This window comes from Schistocerca americana, chromosome 2 (genome assembly GCF_021461395.2).
Source record: "Schistocerca americana isolate TAMUIC-IGC-003095 chromosome 2, iqSchAmer2.1, whole genome shotgun sequence".
NCBI lineage: Eukaryota > Metazoa > Arthropoda > Insecta > Orthoptera > Acrididae > Schistocerca > Schistocerca americana.
The window spans coordinates 772,980,344-772,995,982 of NC_060120.1; the positions used below are offsets into that span (position 1 = coordinate 772,980,344).

Here is a 15,639-nt window from a genome sequence, read left to right on the forward strand (position 1 = left end):
CCTAATGATTGGTGTGATTGGAAGTACCCTCTGCCATGCACGTGACAGTAGTCTGCAGAGTGTAGATGCAGTTGTAGAATGGATGTGTTGGTGCCCTACTGCAAAAACTTATGTAAGGAAAGGACTACTTTACTGTAATTGGACCAAACAATTAATTAAAACAACTCTCTATTATAAGAGCTGAGTTAGTTCTGTTTGATGGAGAGTCATTATATCAAAAATGTAATTTAAATGTGGGTAAATCTTATAATGGTTGGAATACTTAACAAAGAAAGTAGATTTTACCTTCATCTAATTATATATAAAAGAATTTACCAAATAAGAATTTGAACTTCTGGCCTAGTTGCTAAGGTATCTTTGAATCATATAGTTTAATGCAACCCAAATTATGTTTTCTGTAGCTTAACTCCTCTGGTTTTATGAATTTTGTAATATTACTTTAATTTTATATTTGCATGTAGCCAATTTTCAGTTGTTATAAGCTTACTTGCAGTGCTTACTGTGCAATTTTTTTATACCCTCAGACTTCAAGAAGAATATAACAATTCCAATCCCAAACAAAGCAGGAGGTGACAGATGTGAAAATTACCGAACAATCAGTTTAATAAGCCACAGCTGCATAATACTAACACGAATTCTTTACAGACAAGTGGAAAAACTAGTAGAAGCCGACCTCGGGGAAGATCAGTTTGGATTCCGTAGAAATACTGGAACACGTGAGGCAATACTGACCTTACGACTTATCTTAGAAGAAAGATTAAGGAAAGGCAAACCTACGTTTCTAGCATTTGTGGACTTAGAGAAAGCTTTTGACAATGTTGACTGGAATACTCTCTTTCAAATTCTAAAGGTGGCAGGGGTAAAATACAGGCAGCGAAAGGCTATTTACAATTTGTACAGAAACCAGATGGCAGTTATAAGAGTCGAGGGGCATGAAAGGGAAGCAGTGGTTGGGAAAGGAGTGAGACAGGGTTGTAGCCTCTCCCCGATGTTATTCAATCTGTATATTGAGCAAGCAGTAAAGGAAACAAAAGAAAAATTCGGCGTAGGTATTAAATTCCATGGAGAAGAAATAAAAACTTTGAGGTCTGCCGATGACATTGTAATTCTGTCAGAGACAGCAAAGGACTTGGAAGAGCAGTTGAACGGAATGGAGGATATGAGATGAACATCAACAAAGGCAAAACGAGGATAATGGAATGTAGTCGAATTAAGTCGGGTGATGTTGAGGGTATTAGATTAGGAAATGAGACACTTAAAGTAGTAAAGGAGTTTTGCTATTTGGGGAGCAAAATAACTGATGATGGTTGAAGTAGAGAGGATATAAAATGTAGACTGGCAATGGCAAGGAAAGCGTTTCTGAAGAAGAGAAATTTGTTAACATCGAGTATAGATTTAAGTGTCAGGAAGTCATTTCTGAAAGTATTTGTATGGGGTTTAGCCATGTATGGAAGTGAAACATTGACGGTAAATAGTTTAGACAAGAAGAGAATAGAATCTTTCGAAATGTGGTGCTACAGAAGAATGCTGAAGATTAGATAGGTAGATCACATAACTAATGAGGAGGTATTGAATAGGATTGGGGAGAAGAGAAGTTTGTGCCACAACTTGACCAGAAGAAGGGATCGGTTGGTAGGACATGTTCTGAGACATCAAGGGATCACCAATCTAGTATTGGAGGGCAGCTTGGAGGGTAAAAATCGTACGGGGAGACCAAGAGATGAATACACTAAGCAGATTCAGAAGGATGTAGGTTGCAGTAGGTACTGGGAGATGAAGAAGCTTGCACAGGATAGAGTAGCATGGACAGCTGCATCAAACCAGTCTCAGGACTGAAGACCACAACAACCACAAGGAAGGAAAATACTGTACACAACGTTTCAGCATTCTGTGTTTCTTGCAGTTTCTGAATTAGTTATAATATTTATTGCTAGTTTTATGTTTTTCATACCATAGTCCTTCAGACCTTTATGTAATATCATGTTTCAACTACAGCCAAAAGATAATTTTGTATATTCTTACAAAAGTTCTGTTGTTATTTGAGGAGGAGGAGGACAGAATTTACAGTTATTGATTGCAGATGGATAATGTGAACAAAAGCCAGAGGAGAAAAGAAATTATAGTCCTGTTGATGAGGCCAGTAATACTGAAATAGCTCATGATTTTTTTATCAGTGTTCAAAATGTATAATCTGCATCAGTGGCCCTTTTTTTCATATAAAAGATGATGCTATTGCAAAAGAAAAAATGCATACTGGAGGTACAAAGAAGTAGTTATAGTTATGAAATGTGGGCTGAGTTAATATGGGACTGTATTTATACTAGAAAACAAAAGAGAAAAAGACTGCAAATTTAAAATTTTAAACTTGTTCCTAATTTGTTGTGTGTATGATATACATGAGGTGTGATTGAAAAACAATGAGAATTTTTGTTTGTCTTAAAGAATCTTTATTTATTCATCAGCGCCAACTTTGAATGTGACTAAGTAATCCTCCTGAAATATAATGATATAATACACTTGTACCAGCACTTTTTTAAATCTTGGAAACAATTCTGGAACTCACTTTTTCTTATGGTGTTCAGATCCTTCAGTGATTCTGTTTTTGTCTCAGTCTCATCAATGGTAGCAATGTGACCTCCTTTCATCAACCTGTTGAGCCTCGGGGATAGAAAGAAGTTGCAGGAGGCCATGTTTGGCAAATACAGAAACTGAGGCAACATATCGGTTTTGTTTTTTGCCAAAAAATCATGAACAAGCATTGAGGTATGAGTGGGAGCATTATTGCGATGCAATTTCCATGAGTGGTTTTGCCACAATGCTGGTTGTTTTCTTAGGAGTGCCTCACGCAGACAGAGCGTAACTCCCAGGTAGTATTTCTTATTGACTGTGCTAACATAAGGCAGGAACTCATGATGCACTATCCCATTGTAATCAAAGAAAATGGTGAGAAGAACCTTGACATGTGATTGAACTTCTCAATTCCCCCGGTCCTGGCTCATCAGACAGTTTCCTTTGGTATGACTGGGCCTTGGTTTTGACATCATACCCATATACTCATGTTTCATCACCTTTTATAACCTTCTTTAGAAGTTGTTGATCATTGTTGACTTCATTCAGAAATTCCCAAGCGGTGTCTATGTGACATTGTTTTTGGTCGAAATTCAACAATTTTGCAACAAACTTTGCAGCTACCATTACATTCCCATAGTACCTGACAGAACTGCCTGGCATGAACCAAAGTATATGCCGACATCATCAGCAGCCTCTCTGATGGCGATTCAGTGATTTTCCAGAACCATTTTCTTTACTATTTCCATATTGTCATCAGTAATTGGTGTACTAGGGCATCCAGGGTGGTTGTGATCTTCAGTGTCTTCTCGATCCTCTGTGAAACATTTTCACCACTCATAAACTCTTGTCCTACTTGTAGTAGATTCACCAAAAGCCGCAGTCAACATTTTGAATGCAGTATTGCACTTATTCCATTTTTCAAGCAAAATTTAATGCAAATTCACTGATTCACCTTTTTTGAAAGTAAAAATTTGCCGAGCACTCAAAAACATGTATAAGCTTTTTGACTATCAACTGTAAAGTAAATGATCAAAACAGCTGAAAATGCAAACAAACATCTGGAACAAGTATACTGACAAAATAAAAAATTTTAGAAATTGGATGTATAAAGCCTGTGAAATTAAAAAATTTCTATTACTTTTTGATCACACCTCATATATTACATAGACAGATAATGGTGTAATACACAGCCTCTCCAAAAGCAAGTGAAAGAGCAATAAAAACACATTTGTGTTAAAAAATATGTGAGGCAATGCTGCTGCTTACCATCTCCTTTGCATAACTTGGATAAAATAACTGAAAAAACTTCTGATAGAGTATATGAGGTAGATTTAGAAGACATTTAGAATGAAATGGTAAACACGCTTACCACATAACATAGGTTAAGGATACTTTAACTAAACTAGAGCCATGGTTAGCATGCTTGAGTAGCATTTGGAGGGAGATGAATGCAAATCCAAATTCTTTTAACTGTTTAGGGGTTCCCTGAATTGGTGAAGGTGTATAATGGGATTATTTCTTTGAAAAGACTCAATTGAGGTTTGTGATCCATCTCTGATTACCTCATCTGTATGTCTATGTGGAGTGGGGGGGTCAGGGTGGGGGAGAGAGAGAGAGGGGGGGGGGGATTTGTTTGTGGTTTATGGGCATCTAGTGGTGAGGTTATCTATGTCCTTACAAATATTAATAGGAATGAATGTGGTTAAATGTTAGAATGCTAGGAAGAATAAGTCCTATGCAAATGTATGCACTCTCTCCAATCCTCAAACGCAGTCATTGGCTCATTCACACTAACTCACATCCATTAAGACAGCACAAGTGGGCAGATGTTTCAGAACAGATGTAAAATAAGAGGAAAAGTAAAATAATTACACAGGGAAATGTTACTGGCTGATAATTTACAAAAATCACAGATGATCCAGCCAGCATGTTAACACATTATAAGCATTTCCCTAAAATTTTAGGGAGTAATTCGTATGTATCACAAAACCTGAAAAATAGTACCATATTTGTTTGATTGTCAATTAAAATAGAGTACAAATCTGTTGGCATATGACCTGCTGCCCTCTACTCTGAAAATAAAATATAGTCTTGTAAAATTTGGTGTGCTGCGATCTGTACACCACAAGTGCCACACATTGGACAGTCCTCTCATTGGTGCAAGAAGCCATAGGGCAAGAAGGACCTCACCCCACCTGTGTGGCTGAAAGGAACTTTACCACAGTCGCGATGTGGACTTCACCAGGTGCTGTTTATTGTCAGTCACTTCCAGCTACTCTTCTTCCCATCCATCCATTGATATGATGGTATGAAGGGGAATGGCACACTATCTTATTAGAGAATTGTGACACACTTCTTTGGCTGTCATGTCTGCCATTTTTTCCATTAATAACCATATGCCCTGGTGCTCAGCAAAAAGACATCTTCTTCCCCAGCCATTATAGGTGGAAAAGGGTGTCCTGGATATATTCTGGACTAAATCATATGCTGGGTACAAGTGTTGTAGAGTGCTAAGGGCGTTCAGGGAGTCAGTACAGATGAGGAATAACAAATGTCACCTGCTTCAGCACCCTCAAGATTGTATATAACTCAATACTGAAGACCGTGAAGTCTTGAGGTAACTGAATCTTAAGGATACGACCAAACAAAACAACAGATCATCCAGTGGCTTCCCCCATTTGGAACCATCTGTGAATTGAGTTGAAGTGTTCATTTAAAATTTCATAAAATATCATATTAAAAACTCACACAGGAGGGCAATGCTTCATCTACTAGACTACATTTAAAATTGCTCTGGACCTCTGCAGTAACAAGCTTGACAGTCAGTAAAAGTCCCAGATTTTGGTCGCCACTGACCTCACACCAGTGACTCTATTTCATGCTTCATGTGGAACCCATACAGCATTGTTGCTCTTATATGACTGGAGATTGGTTTTCGTTGTGGATGAACAACAGTTTGGTATGCTGGCAAATTTGCAGCAGCAAGGATCTTATGTGCTTGATGTATCATGAGAAGTTGCCACCATATGGTAATGGTTTGCTGATCTAAGGTCTCACTGATCCGTATACCGTGCACCCATAGTCCAGCTACGATCTCACGAAAGCCCTATATAACTTGAGCAGATGTGCCCTTTCTGTTTCCTAAGACCTGTGGGTAAGGCACTTTGAGAAATTCATTGTATACCAAGTCCTTGCCTTCAGGCCTTTTAGGTGGTAACCACAACAGTTTGGAATAACAATGAGGCCCAGAATCATCAGTGAGTCTGCAAAATGTAAAACTGTCTTTTAAGCCCACTCATCCAACCTCTTTACTGTAGGTCACAACTGACGAGTTGCTGTTGTCGTATTGGAGGAGGAAGAGAAAACTGCAAAATCGTCCACAAATAAGGAGCATTGTACAAGACTTCTTACTGTACACATTATGCTGTTTATGGCTATGGTAAAAGGAGCAACACTTAAAAACATCTCCAGAATCCACACTGAGAATGGCTAAGGAGCTGCCTGATCTCTAACATCCAGACAATGGCTGACCATTCACTCCATGGTCTATCCTACACACACTGTTAACTTCTCTGACATGTTTGGTCCTTTCCTGGTTTGAGGAGAAATATCAAAATTACCTCCTTTGATAAATTGGGAAATTGGTCTGTCCACTATCCTGAATTAAAACATTGCAAGAGAATTTCCTTTGACCCATTTTCATGTTCTACGGCATGCTGTATGTGATTTATTCAGGATGAGGCCCAAGAGCCTTAGACAGTGCCGAATACATCTCCCAAATGGAGAATATGCAGTTGTAGGACTCAGGATCATTGGACCTGAAGTCAAAGTCACCCCTCTGTTTGATAGCATGCCAATGACAAGCACTGGATCCAGGGTGGCAGTGGCAGTGATCATTGCAGAATGCTCTGCTATTGTCTGGGCGATATTGCCAGGTATTATTCAGAGACATCTCTGTTTCAGCACCACTGCTATAGGTAGCTGATTGCATTTACTGGAAACCCACCTGATGGCTTCCCATACTTTCATAGAACAAGTGGAATGTTTTGGGGTGTCCAGAAATGTTTGCCAAGACCTTTCCTTGCTCTGCTTGATTATGCCTTGAGCCTTGGCTTTCATTAATCAAAAGTCAGGAACATTTTCTGTTGTTGGGCAGTGATTTAACTGTCACAGAGCCAGATTCCTTAGCGGACTCATTGGTCCATCAAGGTACAGGTTGACTCCTAAGATGACACGAGGACTTCACTATGGATAAGTGAGCAGCATGGGGAATCACTAAAGTGATGTGGTCCACCCATTTCTGGATGCTGTCTCGGTATTCAAACACAGCCAGGTGGCAGAACAACATGCAGTTAAGTTTTCTGGTCACCCATTGTGGTAGTGGCCTTTTAAGGATTGCTCCATCCGACAGATGAATTCAGAGTGGGAAGTTGTCACTGGAATGAAGGTCATCAGTAAGTTCCCTCAGAGCCAAATCCATGAGGGATGGCTGAAGATCACCCAGTAGCAGTGTTGAAATGAGCAGAATTGCTGGTACTGAGAATGCACTACTGCTGAGACATCATGAGGCTCTCTAATACTTGACCCCTGGGGAAACTCAAGTTTGAGCTCCATAATACATTATGGGCATTGAAATCTCCCAGTATGAGAAATGGTCAGGGGAGTTGTTCTATAAGCTGTGTGAAAACCTCAGAATCTCTGACCGATGTGAATTTCAACAGCTGCTGCTTGCAGATCAGTAACTATGAATAGTGCAGATGAGTTCTGTGTATTACTGACAAACACAATGACCTCTCCCTGCGCTGTTTCCCAGTCATGTTACCTTTGTGATGGAGGGTATAGCCCCATAGCACAGGGGGCTCAATAGTTATAAAATGTGTTTCTTGTCAACACAAGTACAGGGGACGTTCCTGTGCTAGTAGTTTCAATTCCCCCCTCCCCCCTTGCTTCCTGAACCCATTGATGTTCCACTGTATTATTAAAGCCTATTGATTTGGAGGGGGGTTGTATTTTCGTCCTGTCTCTTTCATGGGTGGGAAGCCCACAATGAGTGAAGGCTCAGTCTTGGGGCAAGATGGTTCCCTCAGGCAGACTTCACTTTCCACTGACTTTGAAGGCTAATCATGAGAACCGTGAGATGCAATGAGGGCTGCATGGTCTGACAATTTTGGACCTGTCTTTTTCTGAGGTTGATGCTTCCTATTTAGTTTGTTCATCGAAGTGGGTTTGGTAGGGATAATCGTGGCAGTGGTATTGTCAGGGCTGGCCTGTTTACTGATGTCTGCTAACTGAAGTTCCAGAAGCTCCACAATATCAGAAATTGTAGCTTTCTCTTATATACTAGGGGGGGAAGAGGGGGCGGGTTAAGGTTCCAGAATAACAACACTTTTATAACTGCACTTACAAATCCAGTTAGTAGTCCTGACACTTCCAAGTTCCAGTTGTGCAAAGGCTTTGGCTGTCAGAATTGGCTTCTTAATGGCTGAAGCAAAAGTAGTAGTGAATGTGGGAAGGTGCAGAGTCCTACAGATCTTTTTTGTCTCACCATATCTGATATGCTTCATAGTTTTCAGCTCCTGTATCTTCCTTTCTTTGAGATAGACACTGCAGTCTCTACCCACACAGGGTGATTCCCAGAGCAATTTATGCACTTCGGAGGAGATGAACAAATCTGCAAGTGACTTCATCCCTTAAGTTCCAGAGTGCTGTGCTCAGAGCACCAGCATGTAAAACAGCACATGGGTAGGGGACATAAGGCTGCACATTTAAACAAAGAAAACCTGTCCTGATACATTCTGGACATTTCATGCTATTGACTGTTAGGATAAAAGAATATCTCATTTGACCAGATTTCCATCCACCTTTTTCATTATATTTTGCATGTCAGCAAGACCTTCTTGAGCCCACTCATCTTTCAGTTCTTGTTTGGGAATATCTCAAAGATCTCTACATGACATGACAACTTAGCTATAGCTCAAGGTATTGTGCAGCTCTGTTTCATTTGCATATTTCCTGAAGCATTTAGCTTTCTATAGGTTCATTGCTTGTTGGAGACAAGAAGACTGAGCCAACAGTGTCCTATTTCACAATTTCTTGATAGATTTCAAAGTCCAAATAATGCCCTCTAAACCCATCTGAATATAAAAAGGTGAAACTTTCTCAAAGCTGCTCTCTTTCCTTTAACTATTAAAAGCACAGTCTGGCTAGCAGCATGTGTTCTGTACTATAAATGGAAGCACTCTGAATAATTCCTGAGTCAGGACTACATGAGCCCCCTTGTGAGGTTGGGTGTTGACACCCATCAGCAGTACGCTCATACTACTGTGAGTTGAAAGAGACAAGTTTGAGGGTTCCACCTTGGTCCCACAAGCAGCTAGGGAAATACAGGTCCTCCCAGACAGAGCCCTGCTTGCCTCTGTAAGCCTTACACAGCTGAAATGATGCAGGTTCCCCAGAGGTTGCCAGCTAACCACAGACCCACCTGAACAGCCGTTATCTCACCAGTATGAGCACACTTTGAGATTGAGGTTTTTTGTATAGAGGTTTATACCATCCTCATGATCTAGGCATTCGAGCCAAGATCCTGTTCTCTGTAGGACACAATGTTCCACTACCATGCCACATGGTGACTGCTGAATCATGTTCAGAGCTTAAGCTAACAGAGGCCTGGCAGCACTGTTTAGCACAACCTGAGGAGCACATTTGGCTTACTGAATGCCATGGACGAGGAGAGCACTCCTGCCCCACCCTTGGCTAAATCCATGAGATACAGGAAATTCTAATCTGTCCCCTTTTCCTCTTAAGCATACACAAAGCTAAAACAAGGGGGTGCTTGGTAGCAGTAAGGAGAATGGTGACATGATTGGCATCTAAATTGGATATGATGCAATAAGGGAAGTAGTGTATTTTAAGCAGGTGGTGCTCCACAGGTTGTAAATGTATAAAGTAAGTCATATTTATGAATTGCCAAGAGCTACTGATAAAGTAAATGAAAGTTTATAGTATCAGAAACTCTTGGTGTTTTGTAAGTCTAACTTTCTTTGAGATGAAATACTGATGGAATTCTCTTACCTAGGAGGCACAAATACACACAGGATGTTCGGAGCAAAGAAGTTATCAGGAATGGAGTGGCATATTCGAGAAAGTTTTCTTCAATAAAAAAAGCTCTACTGGCATCAAATATTTGTATGGAATTAAAGTAGCAGACCCAGAAAATGTGTGTCTCGATGCGCAATGTGGATCATGTTCAAAATGTACAAGGAAAATTTTTTGAAACTGAATTTAGTGCTATCAAAGAATATTAGAAGTTAAATGGATAGTTTAAATATGAAATGAAAAGGCAATAAAAGTAACAGATGGGAAAAGACTTCTGTTTAAAGCCCTTACCACAAGAAGGGACAATTTAGTTGGATGTCTCCTGCATCATCATTTTCGTCATTTTTCAGTAGTTTGATCCAGATATGTAACACTTTCTTTTCTAGTTATTAATGATACCAGTATTGATTGTATTTGTTTGACGTTACATGTAGTACACAACAGAACACTAAATTCCATTTTTGGGGCCCACACTATAACTGCAATTAAGATTGCAATTTTTTTACACTAATCTTGGTTGTAATGTAGTTCTTGCTGTGGCTTTATACCACTGTTGCTAGACTATTATCATTTCCATATGATTGTGTGCATATGAGATTAAGGGGAGTGTTTCAGATGGTAAATCTGACAGTGCATTTCATAAAATTTAGAGTGTAACATATGCTCATGCCACTAAACTACAACTAGCTGCATACAACCCTGAGATGCAACCCAGTCAGAACTGCCACAAAAACAATCCATAAACAGCACACGTCGCTCATAAACATCTTTGTACCATGTATAATGTAAAAAAATCTACTCACCAAGTGGTGGCAGGAGGAGGTTATACTTCTGCAAGCTTTCAGAGCCAGTGGCTTCTTCTTCCAGTGGAATAGTTGAAGAAGAAGGAAGAGGGGTGAAGGGACAGGACTGGAGAGGTTTAGAAAAAGGGGTAGATTTTGGAAATGTCATCCAGGACCACTAGTCAGGGGAGACTTACCAGATGGGGTGAGAAGGAAAGACTGATCACAAACTGATAAGTTTTGTACCATGTATATAAGAATAAAAATCTCAGTTTTGCTGTAACAACACTACTTACACTGCGATTAGTAGAATGTAACAAAGTTTAGATGGGATTTATCATTACTTCCCTAGCTGCTCACAAATTCAACATTACCTCTATAGTTGGTATTCTAGTATTAAATACAGGGTGTGTGAGCCAGTGAGGTACACTACCTCACATGTTCATCCACAGATTGCATTGTCATTGTAAAATTTTGTTTTAGAAAGTTTCATTGTTACTGGGTTAAAGTGTAATCAATTTTTCAATTATTAGAAGCTTGAAGAAGGATATGGCATTGGTATTAACAAGCTACCCACCCTGGCTTTGCTTGGATAGCACAAATAGCTATGGCTGGATGACTTTTCTGGCATAGCATTAATAAATTGTACGCACGAACTGTCCTCATGAATCTAGCTATCCATTAGTGAATACTGTATCAGAATTCCTACAATAGTTCCCAAGATTAGCCTTACAGGCTTAAAAACATGGCCAGGGATTTATAATATGTATAGATTAATAACGCAGAAATCAGGAATTGGATGGTAATATATTGCAGGAACTTATGTGTGTGCATTGGTGAAGGAAGCTTCTGTTCTTTATGTTGAAGATGTTTTGACCAGCCAAAGCAGAAACATGTTCTCTGTACAGAGAACGATATATTGTTCAAAAAATCAACTACTGCTGAAAGACTGAACTGAAATACTAGATAGTTGTGACATGAACAAAAATTAGATATAAAAGAAAATCTGCCTTATTACTTGCATGTCTGTTCATATAAAAGATTATTATTATTATTATTATTATTATTATTAAGGACAATAGGGGCCAAGGACGGACGTGTGTGTGTGTGTGTGTGTGTGTGTGTGTGTGTGTGTGTGTGTGTGTGTGTGTGTGTGTGTGTGTATGCGCGCGCTCTTGTTATGTACATGTGAAAACTGTACATATACTGAATGCTGTAGCAAGTAGTTAGGTGAAAACACAGTGACTGGGTTGACATATCGTGACACACACGTAAAGATTTTTTTAGAGAGAGAGAGAGAGAGAGCGAGAGAGAGAGAGAGAGAGAGAGCGAGAGAGAGAGAGCGAGAGAGCGAGAGCAAGAGCGAGAGCGAGAGAGAGAGAGAGAGAGAGAGAGAGAGAGAGAGAGAGGGAGAGAGGGAGAGAAAGCCATTAATGCTTTCATGCATGAAGTATAGTGTAGAAGAATACTTCTAAGATCATGTTTGTCTCTGTCGTTTGTTAATCTACTTTAAATCAATTACTATCATTACATTTCTATTTACAAAAACCAGAAAATTATAGTTCTTTTACTCACAGGATTTTGTTAGTAGTGGTATAAGTAGAAACATGTGCTGCTCAGGTAAAATATTTTTTGCAATACATTGTCAGATGAAAATTATTTGAATGTTACCACTGCTTTATGATTCAACTTAGTTAGTATCTGTACGCACACACACACACACACACACACACACACACACACACACACAGAAATGTCCTTTTTATTGCGAACAGTAATATCGCAGCACGGCTATACTTCAAATAATTCTAAGGAATAGTGGCAGCATGTCTTCCTTCATACTGAGTCTTGTATCATCCCCATTATAATAATCACTGTGCTGAATGGGATAATGATACATTGTTTTACATTTACTTTCATATACTTCAGGACATAAGTCATAGAAAGCACCCAATACATTCAAGATTAAATTTTTTCATTGCAGGGCCTGCAGGCAGCTCTCCACAGGGTGTAGCTCAGAGTCAAAGTTCGGTGTCTATTAAATCAATGAATCGAAACCAAAGTTCCTCTGCTCTTGGTGAAATGAATGGAGATGGAGGGCATCCAAAGGTAATAAAACATGTTGAGTACTTGCAAATTATTCCTGTAATAGATGGAATTCAGTAACTGAGGACACTGCCTGGTTTACATTTTCCACATCAGTATAAAAAATTTTGAAATTCAAACATTATATTTTTAATTTGCATATCTTGCTAATGAGTATTCTTCGTTTGGCCCTCCAGTTTTAGTAACACATCTGCAGGACTGGTGCATATGACATGACAGTAACAATTTTAATGGACAAAAGTTTTTGTGAGCTTATCAATATTTGTTTAATAACTGCATACACTCTTCTAAGAATATGAAAATGTTCATCTCAGTAATACTCCTGATGCTGATGGTTATTCTCCATGCTGCATTCTTTTTCCAAGAGGAGCCAGTCCAGCTACATTGTAAGAGAGACTCTGTGCAACTATGAAATTAAGGAGGCAAACAAGTAACACATTGAGACTTTGAATTAGTCCATGATGTGTGCAAGGATAGCATACAGTCTGGGACACAGGCTCAAACCCCAATCTGGTACACAGTTTTATCTTGTCACCAATGATCTATCACTGCATAAACTACTCTAAAAATAAACAAGTTGCTGTCTTGGAGGTCAGATCAGTTCACAACCATAGACATACATTTTCTGTGGACAAGAGTGCTAATATAGCTGTAGCTACAATATCACTGAAATTAAACATTGTTGACTATAAATTTTTAAACAGGAGGGTCCAAGTGATTAATTAATTCTAAGAGCATTTCAATGCAGAACTTTCTTTCTGATGGAAAAAAACTAAAATGAGAACTAATACTAATAGTTTCAGAAGTGTGTGATCATATGTCAAGAAATATATGCTAATTAAGTGTCCATGTGAATTTTTTCCCAGTGTTGCATAGCTGTTTCATTTCCCAAATAACAAACCACCAATAAAGTTTTCTTTCTTCTTATTCTTACTTTCCTAACTATTGAATAAAGTCATTTATTTGAAAGTTCTTTGTACTTCCTGTTATCTTCCCAAAAAGAACTGCTCTTCTCAGACATAAACTGAACAACAGATTATCATGACCTGAATGTTATAATTGTGAATTGCATGGTTTATATTGTGAGCAGTGCAGCATGCCTTCCTTGTTGTTTGTGTCTATCCAGCAGCAAGTCACTATTTTATGCAAATAATTCAATTTCAAACATTTCAATCAGCTTGTATGTCAAGAACAATTTTAAGTATTGCTTCATCTGTGTACAAAATTTATGAGATCAGCATTTTCCTTCATTTGCTCTTTAAAATGGATCATAAGGGAGTTAGATTGCCCATATTGCATAGAAATGTGGAGGACACTGTTTTAGGTAAAGCCAAGGACAAAACCAGATGAGTTAGACCTAAGTCAACTTACCATTATTTTTATACTTCATTGCTCATGGAGCAATCATATTATTATGAAATTCAACACAGTGCCACATTTAGTAATTCAGTAAGATTCTCAGGTGCTTGTATTTCACCTACATTTCCAATCATTTTCACTTGAGCCAGTAAGTCCTGTTCCTAACATTAATGAAAACAGCAACCAATACATGATACTTTGATAGTTTTGCATTGGTTTATTAAATGGTCATTTTCTGATTATGTCATGTTACAATATTTTTATATCTCTTTCTTCAATTTGATTACAAACAATTTGTTCTTGCTTTGTTCTTATTGCAGGGTAATGTGCATTTCATGAGGAAAATTCCTCCTGGAGCTGAGGCATCTAACATACTTGTTGGAGAAATGGACTTCTTGGACAAAACAATATCTGCATTTATACGGTTACGACAAGCTAATTTCTTAGGTGACTTAACAGAGGTTCCAGTTCCTACGAGATTTATCTTTGTTTTACTTGGTCCAACAGTAAGTTGCATTTTATGACAGGAATATTTAATTTTCTGTGTAATGCCATTAATATGAAAAAAATGCTGAAAAAAAGGCTAGTAGTATTGCAGATTACAAAGTATCTCTAAAACTGTGTAGCCCTAATTAATTTTTAATGTTGGTGAAACTTCTGAGTTGTATGGTCATGGTCCATAAACTTTGACAGTTCCTGACATTCACACAGAGCTGCCTTGGACCTCTTCAAAGGTGCTCCTGGTTCTGTTGAGCCTTTTTGACTGATATGTTAACTCTTGAATGTCCAACCTAAGTACCATTGAAAAGGTGGTCAGGTATAAATTTACTCATAATCAGCAGAGTTAATTCTTGTAGAGATAAAATTTAACTATGGAACTGGTGTCTGTCAAAGATAAAACTTATCTATTAATTCACTAGAGCTACAGCCGATATGGCTTCTTGTATTCTGTTAAAATTGTCCCAATCTTTATATATTTTGATGGCTTCTCTTTATAGCCAAGGATAATAGTATGTCATTGTAGATAACATTTTCATTTCAGAAAACTACACTACACACTTTCCCGACCAAAGAGCAAGCATGCTCTGCTACTGCTGCAACTGATTTTTCTACTTTCCCTTATAAGCAAAGAGGCAAAGAGACTTTTGTTTTCCATCAGACGTGCACTCACACTTCCCTTGTGTAGATTCAGTGTAGACCTTATAAATCTTGAATGCCTACAAAAGAGGGCAGCCATCCTTTACAAGTTTGAGGGCTTTACATATTTTGTTTGTTGGTCTATGGAAAATAAGTGAACAGAGCTCTGGGACAAATAACTGTAGTCCAAAAGACAAAAGACTGAAAACAATGGGAGAACACAGTTTATCTCCATTTTATTAAATCATGAGTGATCAGATCAATAAGAATTATCGGAAACATAGCGTCAGAGCAGGTTTTAGATAAAAAAAGACCAAAAAAAAAATTATGTGAGGCCCTCAAATCTGTGACAGATAACTGGCCTCCTATATTCACATGCACGGCTTCATAAGATTCAGTGTACATGTAGTAAAGTCATTTGGAACTACAAAGAGAACCATGAATACATGGAATACATGTCTGAAGGAACACAAAAGTTTTTGCTCACTAGGAAAAGTTTCATCAACAAGTACAGCAACCTATCATGAAAAGGCTTTATTGTATATTTTTAATGACCACATATAGTAAATAATGATACAAATAATTTTTT

At 38.4% G+C, this 15,639-nt stretch overlaps 1 protein-coding gene across 5 annotated transcripts in view; it reads left to right on the forward strand.

Moving 5' to 3' along the window:
• The window catches only part of LOC124595158 (sodium bicarbonate cotransporter 3), a 976,895-nt gene that overhangs the window by 784,294 nt on the left and 176,962 nt on the right, over positions 1-15,639 (forward strand). For all 5 annotated transcript variants that reach the window (XM_047133764.1, XM_047133766.1, XM_047133768.1 and 2 more), the window contains 2 exons: positions 12,433-12,557; positions 14,234-14,419. In XM_047133764.1, the coding sequence (XP_046989720.1) occupies positions 12,433-12,557; positions 14,234-14,419 (311 nt within the window). The remainder of the gene's footprint in view (positions 1-12,432; positions 12,558-14,233; positions 14,420-15,639) is intronic.